Source organism: Leptonychotes weddellii, chromosome 13 (assembly GCF_054177405.1).
Source record: "Leptonychotes weddellii isolate Sample4059 chromosome 13, ASM5417740v2, whole genome shotgun sequence".
NCBI lineage: Eukaryota > Metazoa > Chordata > Mammalia > Carnivora > Phocidae > Leptonychotes > Leptonychotes weddellii.
In genome coordinates, this window is record NC_138381.1 from 67,246,273 (window position 1) to 67,261,220 (window position 14,948).

Genomic DNA, 14,948 nt, shown 5'->3' on the forward strand with positions numbered 1-14,948 from the left:
TTTAGGCTGCAGTCCTTGGTTTTGGATGGATCACTGGGTGTGTGACACAGTCCATGCTTTTAACCAGATTTGAACAGAAGAATGGCCACTTGGCCCAGGTAGAAGTAGATGAAGTGTTTGGTTTCATGTGTCACGTAACTACCGAAGTTCCTCCCCACGATGCAGTGCCAGGTGGGGTTGTACTTCTTATCAAACTCCTGGTGGGGGGAGAGGGGGAAAGAAAAAGAACACTAGAATTTCAGTGCTAAACCAGAGGTCAGAGTTTGCCTCCCAGATAAGCAGAGCCTGTAGGGGCAGAAAGAAGGAACGTTAGCATCTGCAAATTCTTAGCATGAAAGAATGTTCCCCAGCTCCAAGTCGCCTACATAGTGCATTAATGCATACATACTTGCAGTCTGAGCTAAGCTGAGAATGGGGGCTGGGGAGGTAAAAGGCAGTAAGGGCAGCCTCACAGACAGGGCACTTTGTTATCATGGTAATTTCGCCTTCATAGCTCCTATGATATTCTCGTTAATTGACAGCAGGTGATAACAGTTCTCGTTTATCACGTTATGTGTGAACAGAACAAACGAAATTATCCTCCTGTAGGTCATGCACCACAAAATCCAAAATGGTAAATATTTAGCCCCAAATACCCCATTCCTTAACTGCACTCCAGTATCAATGAAAACAAAAGATGTCCGAAGGGCAAAGCCTCAATTCGCATTTAAACCACTGTGGATCAAAATTTAAAGGGCACCAGATACTCTGCAATCCACTGTTCCACCCACAAAAAGAATGCTAGAAGCAGAATCTGATAGTCACCTGTCAGATTTTATCCTTAATTTCAATAGCCCTCTCTTCCACATCTATCCTGATGGTGCTAATATACCACCTAGTACACAAAGATAGCAAACTGCAGGAACAACTTTCCCTATTTTCCTCAGAAAAAGGGGCTCTGAGAACAAGAACGCCTGTGGTAATTTCTTCACTAGGTGACTGTAGGGCAGGCGCCAAAGCCAGTCTTTCTCTATGTAATTCTTACAAGTCTCTGTGAGGAGTTACACAAAATTCGGCTCTCACGCTGTATGCAGCATGAACATCTTTTACATCTACTGGAATAACATTCTTAAAAGTTAGAGGAACCCACTGCTGCGTTTGTCAAAAAAGGTATTTCTGTTCCATCTGCAGTCTTTCATCTTCCCATTCTCAACTAGGAACCCTCCCACGGCTTAAGCTGCCAGTTCCCTTCCCTTCCAGAAAACACAGCTCGGAGAAATTGGCAGTCCTGCCAGCTTTCTACAGACTGCCATTTACCAAGCCCTCACCCCAGCCCCCTAACCACCACTACCACCCACTTTCCCTCAACTGCCGACTAACTCCCCACCGAAAGGCTGGCAAGATCTCCCTCCGGCCCGGCTGGAAACACCCACGCAGCTCCCCCCCCTCCGGAACACCCAGATGGATCCTCCGCGCAGGAATCATGCAGAAGAGGGGGAACCAATGCTCCCTGATCCTAGAAACCGTTGCTAGGTGGCGCTTTCCCCCTGCGGAGCTGGGTAATAAAAAAACTTCGGGCGCGGAGGGTCTGGTCTTCTCATCAGGAGCGCAAAATTCATCTGCGTCCTTTCTGGAAACCTCTACACCCGAGCTGCCCTGCGTGCCTCCAAGGATGTCTGCCAAGCGCTCTGGGGACGCAGGATCGGGAAGAAGGACTAAGTTGTGACTCGCCCCAGCTGCGCGCAAACGGCCCGAGCCCCCCCCGTCCGCGCGCCCCGTCCTCACCTTTTTAATATGGGCCGCAATGTCCTTCTCTATGTTGTATTTCTCCAACGCCTGAGTCGCACACTCCACCGAGTCCTGTTGCATCTCCTCCGACATATCGGCGTTTTTGATCACGGCCTTTCGGTCGCACATGGTTACCTGGGGGGCGAGGCCCGGGCAAGGGGTGAGGAGTTGGGGTGTAGGCTGCGCCTGCGAGGCGCCAGCTCCCCCAGCCCGCTCCTCCCGCCCCCCACCCCACTTCTCAGAAAGCGCGGGCCGCGCGGACCGAACAGCGGGAGAAGTCCGGCGGGAGATGTAACCAAGCAGCGAAGCCCCCCGCAGCCCCCGAGTCTCTCACCGAGGAGCAGGGGACGGCCAACTGCAACGGTCTCCTGGGGGAGGGGCTGGCGACACTCAGACCCAGCAGGAGCTACCGTCGCTACCGAAGCCGTGGCGCATCTAAGGAGCCCCACGCCAGCCGCCGCCGCCTAGTGCCTAGGCCCCGCCCTGCTCCCGCCGGCCCCGCCCCCGAGGAACGTCCCCATTGGCTTGACGCAGCCCCCAGGACTCTCCCATTGGTCCATAGGCTCAATGGTTCCCTCAGGATCTTTCTCCTGCATTTTGTTGCAGACCACAATGCATCTCTCGCGGCGTCGGTTGCCCTGGCAATGGGCCGTACGCGGTGAGGCCCACACACCCCGAAGGTGGAGTTGGGGCGGGGTCGCGAGGACCACCCAGAGACTAGAGGGGTGCGAGGGGACTTTGTGCCCAAGCCAAGAGAAGTGCCTCCAGATTTTCGAAGGTTGTCCCAGGGTGTGTTCTCGAATATCTTGGGAAGTTGGGTGTCCTACGTCCCCCCCACCTCCACCCCAGGTCCAAAGGATTTAAGGATTCTAAGTGAGGTAGCCACTCCGTTCACTTAAAGGGTATTTCTGAAGCAGGGCTGGCTTTATGGGCGAGTAACCAGGGCAGTTGCAGAAGAGGGGCCCCGGGGCTTGGTTTAATGCTCTACTCTCTCATTCTTGAAATTCTTAATTTTTTTTTTTTAACAAGGGACCCCTCATTTTCATTTTGCATTGGGTCCCACAAATTATGTAGCCGGGCCTCTTTTGAAATTTGGGGGTGGGTGGTAAGGCCTTCAGGAATGGGAGAGGTTTCCTTATTCTGGCTGGGCAAGGAAGACTTCCTTTAAGGAGCTCGGGTTTGGAAGTGCTGATCCCAGGTGTGTGTGTCCCGGATGGGGCTTCTTGCTCGTTGAGGCCGTCTTTCCTGTGAGGGAGTTTCTTGGTTGCGGATTTATCTCTAAGGCGGAAGTACCCTAACAGATAGAAGGGCGTCCCTCAGAGGTATTTTCCTCTGGCTTTGGGAGACTAACCAGTAAGTGGTCTTGAGAGGTTGGGGAGCAGGGTCAGATCAGGATTTAAATCCCAGCACTGTCATTTACTAGCTGATTGAATCTCAGTTTTCTTATCCGTGAAGGGGGACTGAATATAAAAGGAAACCACTTCCTAGGCATGTTGAAAATATTAAAGGAACTGATGCTCTTGAAGTTCTTCAGCGCAAGGTGTGGCATTGTAGTAAGTGCTCGGTGCATCTTCTCAAAAACTATCAGCTTATGGAACTATCCCAAGAGTCACAGCAAGATTTTGACCAATCCTTAAATGCCTATAATGTGTTTTTGCACTTCCATAAACAAGTTACCAGATTCATCGTGCAAACGGAAGCTTTCTGTTTACATTTCTGCATTTTCCTTCTTGACCATTACTCTCATTAACCCAGAGCCCCTTATAACAATTGGACCAGACAGGCACACAATTCCAAAGAGAAACAGATGAGAATAATGAGAAGAGCTTCAGGTACAACATATGCGTATCAATTAAATAAAATTAAGAGGGTTTCCCAGTGCCAGGTTTCCAGTGGAGGGATTATGGGTTTCAGAAAATAGTTCTGTATGGTGTAAGGAGGTAGAAGTTGGGTTGGCAACAGGGGTGAGGCTGGGTTAGTGCTTCTACCTGACTTGGGTGTATGATTCAGAGCTACGGAATCTCCTTATGAGGCCAGAGCCTGAATTTTTCTTGGGGGCCTTTACTTTACATGAATATGTTTATATTTACTTTTTTGAAAAAAGATTGATTTATTTGAGAGAGAAAGCATGTGCCTGCACCCCCGGCTCAGGGGCAGGAGGGATGCGGGCAGGGAGGGAGAGGAAGAGAGAGAGGGAATCTCAATCTCACAACCCTGAGACATGGCCTGAGCCAAAACCAAGAGTCAGACACTCAACTGACTGAGCCACCCACGTGCTCCTATATTTATTTTTCATATATATATTTTTTCAAATATATATATTTATCCCTCTGATCTATGGCTTGGCCAGCTTCTCCTTGTTTGAATAGAAGGAGCTGAGAGTAAAGTATATGCCATAATAAGAATAGCAGCTGTTTATTGAGTGGTTGTTTACCACCAAGTGCTTTCATTCACTCAGTTATTCCTCACAACAGCTGGGCCTGGGACCCCTTTCCTCCTGTCTCCCTTTTGGCATAGCTGTCTGCTCATTTAGATTTCAGCTCAAATGCCACCTTCCCTGACCTCCCATCTCTACTTGCCACTACCACCACCCTTTAGTGACTTTCTACAACACTTGTATTTCCTCCATTGTACCTGCTTCATTTATTCCTTCAGAGGAATTATCTCGTATTTATTTGCTTGGTTACTATCTCTCTGTCTCTGTCTTGTTCACTGCTGTGTCTTCATCTAATTCAGTGTCTGCATTGAATTTATAGTATGCATTGAATTAAATTTACATTGAATTAAAATTACCAGGTCTTATATTGCCATTTTACAGATTAGGATGTTGACTTTCTCAAGGTCACATTTTTTGTTTAAAGATTTCATTTATTTATTTATTTTTATCTATCTATCTATCTATCTATCTATCTATCTATCTATCTATTAGAGAGTAAGAGAGCACAAGTAGGGGGAGCAGCAGAGGAAGAGACAGAAGCAAGATCCCCTGTGAGCAGAGAGCCTCATGCAGGGCTTGATCCCAGGACCCAGGGTCATGACCTGAGCTGAACGCAGACGCTTAACTGACTGAGCCCAGGTGCCCCTCAAGTTCACATTGTTAATAAATGAATAAGTTCCAGGTCTGGATGATCCTAAAATCCATTCTCTCTCTCTCTCTCTTTGTTTTTAATTGATTTGAGAGAGAGAGAGAGAGAGGGAACGGCAGAGCACAGGCAGGGGGTAGGGCCAGAGGGAGAGGGAGAAGCAGACTCCTTGCTGAGCCAGGGAGCCTGACACAGGGCTGGATCCCAGGACCCCGCGATCATGACCTGAGCCAAAGGCAGGCGCTTAACCAACTGAACCACCCAGGCGCCCCTTAAATCCATTCTCTTAACTTCAGTATTATCTTAATATATTTAGCTGATTAGACAGTCCACCTTTTTCTTATTCATAACTTTGAAGAAAAGGAGTTTGAAATGGGATGATGTTGGGACGCCTGGGTGGTGCAGTCAGTTAAGTGGGACTCTTGGTTTCTGCTGCGATCGTGACATCTCTGTGCTTAGGGAAGAGTCTGCTTGGGACTGTCTCTCTCTCTCCCTCTGCCTCCACCCCACCCCACTCCACCCCGTGCTTGTGCGCGTGCTCTCTCTCAAATAAATAAATAAATAGATAAATCTTTTGAAAAAAGAAATGGGGAGTGCCTGGGTGGCTCAGTCGTTAAGTGTCTGCCTTCAGCTCAGGTCATGATCCCAGGGTCCTGGGATCGAGTCCCGCATCGGGCTCCCTGCTCCGCAGGAAGCCTGCTTCTCCCTCTCCCACTCCCCCTGCTTGTGTTCCCTCTCTCGCTGTGTATCTCTCTGTCAAATAAATAAATAAAATCTTAAATAATTAAATAAGGAAATGGAATGATATTAAAGTTTTCTAACAGATAATAGGATTTTGTTTAGTAAATGCCTAGAACTTGTTCTCCATTTGTAGCACCTGCCTTCCCTAGCATCTCTGTGCTTGTACTGCTCATCTCAATCAGCTCTTGACACTATAATTATTTTCTATAAATGTGAAAGAAGGGCACTACCAGAAATCCATGCCTTCCTGGTCTGTGCCTAACCCCCAAAGACCTGTTGGGGGGGGTATTGTTTCTAGGAACCAAATACCTGTCTTTTTCATTCCTTTATCACTTATTTTTGCAGAATTATTTCTCATTTCCTATCTATTCATCCCACAGTGAGGCATCCCCTAATTATCAGCGAAATACACTGTGCAGCACAGATGCTTGAAATATGTACCTAGAATCAGTTACTGTCCCAACCTCAAGGAGCTTCTAGTCAATGGGAACCTAATCCTTCTAGTATCATAGGTTTGAGGGTTTGAAATACAAGGGGCCCAGCTGGTGAGTGAGGTGAGGTAGGTGGGAGTGGTAGGAACTATGGCAAATAGAAAAGCCCTTTAATTAAAAAAAATTCTTATTTATTTTAGAGAGAGAGTGTGCAGCGGGGAGGGGCAGAGGGAGAGAAGAGAATCTCAAGCAGACTCCACACTGAACCCAACACAGGGCTCGATCCCGGGACCCTGAGATCACAACCTGAGCTGAAACCAAGAGTTGGATGCTTAACCAACTGTGCCACCCAGTGCCCCTAGAAAAGCCTCTTTATTTTTTTTTAAAGATTTATTTATTTATTTGAGAGAGAGAGAGTACATGAGAGGGGGGAGGGTTAGAGGGAGAAGCAGGCTCCCCGCTGAGCAGGGAGCCCGATGCGGGACTCGATCCTGGGACTCCAGGATCATGACCTGAGCCGAAGGCAGTCGCCCAACCAACTGAGCCACCCAGGCGCCCAGAAAAGCCTCTTTAAAAGTGCCAGGCAGATATTGCCATTTGGGAATGCTGACCCAGTGTTGCTAAATCTTCTGATTTTTCAAGAGTGATGAGACATCTGAATTATTTTTGAGAGAAATATCACTTTTAAATGTTGGTCGCAAATTGATTTTTTAAAATACAGTGCAGTCTCGATACAGCCTATGGTCCTCTCATCTAGCTGAATACTCTCTTTTTGCAACCAGAAGACAAAATCAGAGAAGGCATACCATAATAATATATATATTTGGTCTTTGTCTAGAGTTCCTGACACAGAGCCCTAAATGCCCTTGGAATTATCTGGAGTCTGCTTTTGTTATTCATAATGAGCCCCTATTAACTACTGATACCTGAGTTTATGCCAATGAGGTGACTTTTTGCAGGAGGGGGGCTGGATAGCTTCAGATATCTTTTTTTTTTTTTAAGACTCTATTTATTTATTTGAGAGAGAGAGAGAAACAGCATGACAGGGGAGAGGGTCAGAGGGAGAAGCAGGCTCCCCAGTGAGCAGGGAGCCCAATGTGGGACTCGATTCCAGGACTCTGGGATCATGACCTCAGCCGAAGGCAGTCGATTAACCAACTGAGCCACCCAGGTGCCCCAGCTTCAGATATCCAGATAGCTAGTCCCCAGAGGAATCAATCTTGTGATTAGAGGTTTAGAACTTTCCAACCCCCTTCCCCAGCCATGTCCCCTTCCCTGACCCTCCGCACTTCCTCACCTTTTGGGAACAGAGAGGGGCTGGAGATTAAATCCAATCTCCAGTGGCCATGCCTAGGTAATGAGATCTCCATAAAAACTCCCAAACCATGAAGTACTGTGAGGGTGGCGCCCCTAGAGAGGGCATGGAAACTCTGCACCCCCCCCATATGCATCTCTTCCATTTGGCTGTTCCTCAGTTGTCCTTTATAATAAATCTGTAATAGTAAGTAGAGTACTTTCTTGAGTTCTGTGAGTTGTTCTACAGAATTATCAAACCTGAGGAGGCTGTCATGGGAACTCCAAAATTTTTAGTCAGCTGGGCAAAGTGGGAACCTCACTTGCAGGGACATCTGAAGTGGGGACAGTCTTTTTTTTTTTTTTAAGGATTTATTTATTTATTTATTTATTTATTTTGAGAGAGGCTTGGGGGAGGGGCAGAGGGCAAGAGCGTCCCAAGCAGACTCCTCACTGGGTGCAGAGCCCACGTGGGCTCGATCTCAGGACCCCGAGATCAAGTCAGTGTCAGAACTGAATTGAATTGTTGATGTTGGAGAATTGAAGAAGCTGTATGGAAAAATAAATGCTTGGTGTTAGGGGGGGAAAAACAGTGATGGAAGCGGTGTCAGAAAAAAGACACTACAGAAGGAAAAGGACCTGCTTGTGATTACACAGCAAGTTGGTTATGGAGCCTGGTCTGACTCCAAATCTGGTACTCTGTCACATTAGACAGGCTGGCTTATCCTTGGGTGCCGGGGATTTGATACTTTCTAGGAGTGAATGGAGTGTGGTCTATGCTTGCTAAATGGCACATAATGTTTGCGGAATGAGTGCTGAATAAATGAATGGATATAGCACCAAAATGCCTACACTTAGAGCTGCACAAAGACGATATCTGGTGTAGTTCTGATTGGCAGCAGAGAGGGGACAACTCATCATAGGCACTAGAAGATTCCCTGGGGAGGGGAGAAAGTGGAGACTCAACCTCATTCTTCATTGATGAGAACCATCTGATCAGATTTAGAAAGCCTGAGAATAGGTCATTTCCAGGGTCCACTGGAAGTTTGGACGACACTAGAGTAAACCCACTATAACTCCACCAAGTAGAAACCCCAGAGAAGTTTCCTAAATCATTCTCATGATTTTTGCCATATCTGCACCCTACCTCTACTACTATTTATTCAATATTTTTCTTTAATTAAACTCCCTTTATTTTTTTATTTTATTAAACTTTTAAAAAGATTTTATTTATTTATTTATTTGACAGAGAGAGAGAGACAGCACAAGCATGGGGAGCAGCAGGCAGAGGGAGAGGGAGAAGCAGGCTCCCTGCAGAGCAAGGAGACCAATGCGGGGCTCGATCCCAGAATCCTGGGATCATGATCTGAGCTGAAGGCAGAGGTTAACCAACTGAGCCACCCAGGTGCCCCTAAAATAAGTATATTTTTAAAAGGCAAATGTATATTATTACCATAAATGGAAAACCAGTCTCATTTGCCATAAATGGAAAGTAACTATAAAACATGAATAAATATTAGAATATAAAACATTTTGTCCTCATATTGTTAAACTGATCTTGGAGACCACTAGTGATATGGTCCCACACTTGGGAAATGCTGCCCTAAGAGGAGGGTCCTTAAAGGGGGTCCATGGTTGGGTTTTACAAGCCCCCTAGAATTATGCATAAAATATGTGTTGTGCTCAAAGGCATTTTTCCAGGGAGAGGATCTATAACTTCCAGCAGATATACGAAGGGCTTTAGAACCCAAACAGCATAAAGAACACTTGCCCTGGAATAACCCAAACTCCTGAAATGAATGTTTAGATTCCCTCCCAGAGTCCACTGAATTGGCCCACCTGGGGTTCCATAGCATCACATATCTGGGCAACTCACTCTATTCCACTCTAGCTACTAAACCTGCTTGAGGGGCGCCTGGGTGGCTCAGTTGGTTAAGCGACTGCCTTCAGCTCAGGTCATGATCCAGGAGTCCCGGGATCGAGTCCCACATGGGGCTCCCTGCTCAGCAGGGAGTCTGCTTCTCCCTCTGACCCTCGCCCCTCTCATGCTCTCTCTCTCTCAAATAAATAAATAAAATATTAAAAAAAAAACTTGCTTGAAAAATCTTCTAAACCTGAAAATGTGCATTTTCTTTTTTTTTTTTTTTAAGATTTATCCATTTATTTTAGAGAGAGGGAGAGCACGTGCATGCGGGGGGTGGGGTGCAGAGGGAGAAGGAGAAGGAGAGAAACAGACTCCCCACTGAGCGTAGAGCCTGGGTGGCTGAGGGGCTCAATCCCACAACCCTGAGATCATGACCTGAGCCAAAATCAAGAGTCAGACACTCAACCAACTGAGCCACCCAGGCGCCCCAGGTTCCTGATTTTTAAATGGCAAATGTATAAGGTGTATATTTATTATAAGGTGGTGGGAAGGATTATATTAAATAATGCATCTAAGACCTAACCAAGGTCCAAAAAAATGGTAGCTATTGCTGTTAGGTATTGAGAACTTAGTATATGCTTATATAGTTATATACTTAGTATATGCTTATATACTTATACTAAGAGAACTTAGTTGTCTCATTGACTTCTCACAACTCTATGGGGTGGATATCAAGTATCTCTCTGTTACACAGATGCTGGTCTCTCCGTTACACAGATGAGGAAAATAAGGTTCAGAGAGGTGAAGTCCCTTGCCTAAAGTCACCCTGCTCAGAAATGGCAGAGCTTGGTCTGACTCTGCAGTCACATATGGTAGGGGGAAACTCTGAGCTGCCCCACCTCCCCAGACAAAGAGAGATGATGCTCCAGTTCCTGGAGACTGTAGGTATCCCTGGCTCCTGGCCAAAGCCCCCTACATATATGTTGGATGGGTGGATGGATGGATGGATGGATGGAAGGATGGATATTTCTAATTCAACATTGCTTCCTTTCACACTTGACCCTAGATTGGCCCTTGACTGTCTTGATCTTCCCTGGACAAACTACCTTTGTATTTTAGCCACCACACTTTCCCAGGGCCTTCAGAAAGCCCTTTGAGATTATTCATAAGCAGGCTGGGGGATCCCTTGCCGGGCTTGGAGCTCTACCCTCCCACAAACAGGCTAGAAAAGACCACAGCCTGCTCCACGTCTGCTTGCCACTGGTCCGGGATTACACTGTTCCCAGCCATGCCTAGCAATCATTTTTCAAGGTTTTCTGGGACCTCAAGCCCTTTCTTGGACCAGTTCTGTCATCAACCTAGCAGCCCTAGCCCTCTCTTACCTGAAAGGACATGTGAGATGTGACCTTGCAAACTCCCAGAATTGATTCAAGGACTCCTGCCCAGAAAGGATGGGCTCCATGGGAGAGTGCATAAGGCCTAGGTCTGAATCCAGAAACTTCCTCCGCATGGAGAAGGGCTGGCACTAGCCTGGGGCTGGCAGGGGAACTGAGCTTTAGAGCCAAGTACTGTACTGCAGGGCAGGGAGAGTGAGGCCAGACAGGCTAGGACAACTCAGGGAAGAAAAATCTCCTCCCTGGCCAATAGCCAAGCCTTGCCTGAGTGGACAGACCCCTCTGAAGGCTCACTGCTCAGCCTTCTGTCCATGGGGGGCAGCAGATGAATTCAGGCACATCCAGAGAGGCCTAGTTCACCCCCCTCGGCTTCCAACTAGTGGGCAGAGCAACCCAGGGCAGAGGCTAAAAGGCCACGTGGGCTTGGGTATGCATCCCGACTCTACCCCAACTAAAGTGTGTAACCTTAGGTGAGTGAGTCCACCTCTCTGAGCCTCAGTTTTCTTATTTGTAAAATGGGGATTGCAATAGTCCTTGTTTCTCGGGGACAATTTGAAGATTGAGATGGTGCATATAAAGTATATAGTGCAAGACTTGGCACATGGCAAAAGTCAACGATGCCAGCTACCAATTATTATTAATGTTACCCTAAACCAGGATTTTTCCACCTTGGCACTAACATTTTGGACCAGAAAGTTTTTTGTTAGGGGGCCATCCTGTGCTTTGGAGGATGTTCTCAGCATCCATAGCCTCTACCTACTAGATGCCAATTGCATTTCATGCTTAATTGTCAACCAAAAATGTCTGCAGACAACACCAAATGTCCCCTGCAGGGTGAAATGGCCCCAGTTGAGAACGACTGCTGTAAACAATCTAGACTGAGTCCAAATTTCATGAATGCCAAACTCACAGCCCCATGTAAAGACCACAAGGCAGGCAGGCCTACTATAGATGAAGGGATGGGATATCCAACAATTACAGAACAGGTTCCCTCCAGTGTGAGCTAAGAAGCAGGACCTGTACTTGCTCTGGGAGCTAACAGCCCCCTCTGACTCACTAGTGACTTCAGTGCCACTCTTTAATTATATGCAAAATGGCCACCAGTTAACTCTCAATTATTCTAGGGCCCAGACAAAGGGACAGGTTGTGGGTATCTGATTTCTGGCATCTGCATTCTTTTTCACTGACAGGGAGAAACTTGACTCTCCAGAACTCAAGAGTTCATTCAGACTTTCATTCATGACTGCTGAAAGATTTTTTTTTTTTTTTTAAGATTTTAGGGACCTGGGCACCTGGGTGGCTCAGTCAGTTAGGCGTCTGCCTTCGGCTCAGGTCATGATCTCAGAGTCCTGGGATCAAGTCCCACATCGGGCTATCTGCTCAGCGGGGAATCTGCTTCTCTCTCTGCCCTCACCCAGCTTGTGCTCTCTCTCTCTTTCTCTCTCACTCTCTCTCTCAAATAAATAAAATCTTTAAAAAAAAAGATTTTAGGGACTGCTGAGAGATTTTTGAGAGAGAACTAGGTGTCAGTCATTGTTCTGGGTGTGGAGGATTGTGATATTGTGACTTATAATGAGAAATATATATTTGATCTTCATCCTGGTTCCTGGCTCAGAGCTCCCAAAACCTTGGAATTTCCTGAGCAGTTAGAGAAATGGCAGCATCCTTTTTTTCTTTTTCTTTTATTTTAATATTTTATTTATTTATTTGACAGAGAGAGAGCACAAGCAGAGGGAGCAGCAGAGGGAGAGGGAGAAGCAGGCTCCCTACTGAGCAGGGAGCCCAATGCAGGGCTTGATCTCAGGGCCCTGAGACCATGACTTGAGCCGAAGGCAGACACTTTACCAACTGAGCCACCCAGGCGCCCCCCTTTTTTTTCCTTTTTAAACACAACTCAGCTATCGTATCATTTTATTTGTAATCAGTTTGTGTCTCTGTGGCAGCATCCTTTGTCATAACATTTGGTCTCTAGTTTCAGTTCCTGAAATGGGTGAAATGGGTGAATTGGGTGTCTTGTTATCATAACAAGTCTTTCTCTACTATGTTTATGTTAATAAGGTTTATGTTAATAAAGTGACTTTTGGAAAGTACCTAAGGATTGGAGCTGATTGCCAGCAGAGTCAACCGTTAGAAGGTTGGAACTTTCAGCCCCACCTCTGACCTCCAAGGGAGGGGTGAGGGGCTGAAGGTTGAGTTCAATAATAACTAATGCCAATGATCTAGTCAATCATGCCTATGTTTTGAGGCTTCCATAAAAACCCAAAAGGACAGGGTTTGGAAAGCTTCTGGGTTGGTGAACATGTGGAGATGCAGGGAGAGTGGCATGCCAGGAAAGGGTGTGGAAGCTCTGAGCCCTTTCCCCATACTTTGCCTTACGTGTGTCTCTTCCATCTGGCTGTTCCTGAGTTACATCCTTTCACAATAAACTGGTGATCCAGTAAATAAAATGTTTCTCTGAGTTCTGTGAGTTGCTCTAGCAAATTAATCAAACCCAAGGAGAGGGTCATGGAAACCTCCGATTTATAGCCAGTTAGAAGTATAGGTAACAGGGGCGACTGGGTGGCTCAGACGTTAAGCGCCTGCCTTGGGCTCAGGTCATGATCCCAGTCCTGGGATCGAGCCCCGCGTCGGGCTCCCTGCTCCGCGGGAAGCCTGCTTCTCCCTCTCCCTCTCCCCCTGCTTGTGTTCCCTCTCTCACTGTGTCTCTCTCTGTCAAATAAATAAATAAAATCTTAAAAAAAAAAAAAGTGTAGGTAACAAACACACACACACACACACACACGAAGGAGAGAAAGAAGAAGTGGTCGTGGTGGTACAAGTAACAACCCGGGCTTGTGACTGGCGTCTGCTGTGGGATGGGTGGGGCAGTCTTGCAGGGCTGGGCCCTTAACCTGTGGATTCTAATGCTATCTCCACAGAGAGTGTCAGAATTGAGGTGAATTGTAGGACGCCCAGCTGGTGTCCAGCGAATTGCTTGTTGGTGTGAGGGAAAACCCCCTGCCCATATATGGTAATTGGTGACCAAAACGCTATTCGGAATGTACGAGAGGGTTGCCTGGGTGGCTCAGTCGGTTAAGCATCCCTTGATTTCCGCTCAGGTCATGATCTCCCTTGCATCGGGCCCCACACTGGGCGTGGGGCCTGCTCAAGATTCTTTCTCTCCCTCTGCTGCTCACCCCCCGACCCCCGACCCTGCTCACCCACACGCGTGCTCTCTCTCTAATAAAAAAAAATTTTTTTTAAAGGAATGTACAAGAGAAGAAAATGTGCAATGTCCTGTCTTCATGGAACCTATATTCTAACAGGAGAATAAAGATAATAAACAAGCAAAAATATGTCATACCCTGATAAGTGCAATGGATAAAAATAAAGTAGAAGAAGAGAACCAAGGGTGACAGGATGAGGAGTCTTGTTTTTTTGTTTTTTTTTTTTAAAGATTTTATTTATTTATTTAAGAGAGAGAGAATGAGAGACAGAGAGCACGAGAGGGAAGAGGGTCAGAGGGAGAAGCAGACCCCCCGCTGAGCAGGGAGCCCGATGCGGGACTCGATCCCAGGACTCCAGGATCATGACCTGAGCCGAAGGCAGTCGCTTAACCAACTGAGCCACCCAGGCGCCCGAGGAGTCTTGTTTTAAATAGAGGTTTCTGGGCAGGACTCTCCAAGAAGGTGCCATTTGAGCCAAGATTTGATGACCGGGTGGAGGACAGAGTGTGGAGAAGCCAGTGGGGACAGAGAGGCCAGGTAGAGGCTATTGCATCAGATGGCTTGAACCAGACAGAGGTAAGAATAGAGGTGGTTGGATTTTAGATATATTCTGAGGGTGGAGCTGACAAATTTGCTGATTAATTGAATGTAAGGTGTGAGGAAAGAGAGGAGTCAAACATGACTCCAAATCTTGTGGCCTGAAGAATGAGAAGAATAGATTGGGTGAGGAAGGCTGGACAAAACAGAAACAAAAAGTTGTTTTGGCCATGTTAAGTTTAAGATACCTATCTTGTTGGTGTGATATATAAGTTCTGGGAAGTAGTCCAGGCCAGTGCTATAATTTGGGGAGTCATCAGTTTATAAGTGACATTTAAAGCCATGAGACTGGATGAGGTCATCACGGAGGGAGGAGTACATGAAGATGGAAGAGGTAATGCTTATTCAGCTAACAACATTCTCTGAGCTTTTAACATGGGCCAGGCCCTAAGGTAGGTGCTAGGTACAGAGATGTATATCCCTAGGCACCTACCCAAGAGACGCTCCATTACTTATTTAATTTTTCCTGTCTAAGTGCTTTGGCCACTTAGAGGATAAACATTGGGAGTTCCTGCCCTGCCTCTTAGTCACTTATTTTTTTCAACAGATACTTATTGAGCACCTACTTGTAC

The 14,948-nt window shown here is 46.7% G+C and overlaps 1 protein-coding gene across 1 annotated transcript in view; it reads right to left on the minus strand.

Moving 5' to 3' along the window:
- The window catches only part of DYNLL1 (dynein light chain LC8-type 1), a 3,003-nt gene extending 744 nt beyond the window's left edge, over window positions 1-2,259 (minus strand). Inside the window, exons 1-3 of the mRNA XM_081802049.1 lie at window positions 2,102-2,259; window positions 1,765-1,902; window positions 6-197 (exon numbers count right to left, since the gene is read on the minus strand). Of these exons, the coding sequence (XP_081658175.1) occupies window positions 60-197; window positions 1,765-1,896 (270 nt within the window). The 5' untranslated portion in view covers window positions 1,897-1,902; window positions 2,102-2,259 and the 3' untranslated portion in view covers window positions 6-59. The remainder of the gene's footprint in view (window positions 1-5; window positions 198-1,764; window positions 1,903-2,101) is intronic.
- Window positions 2,260-14,948: the final 12,689 nt, after the last annotated feature.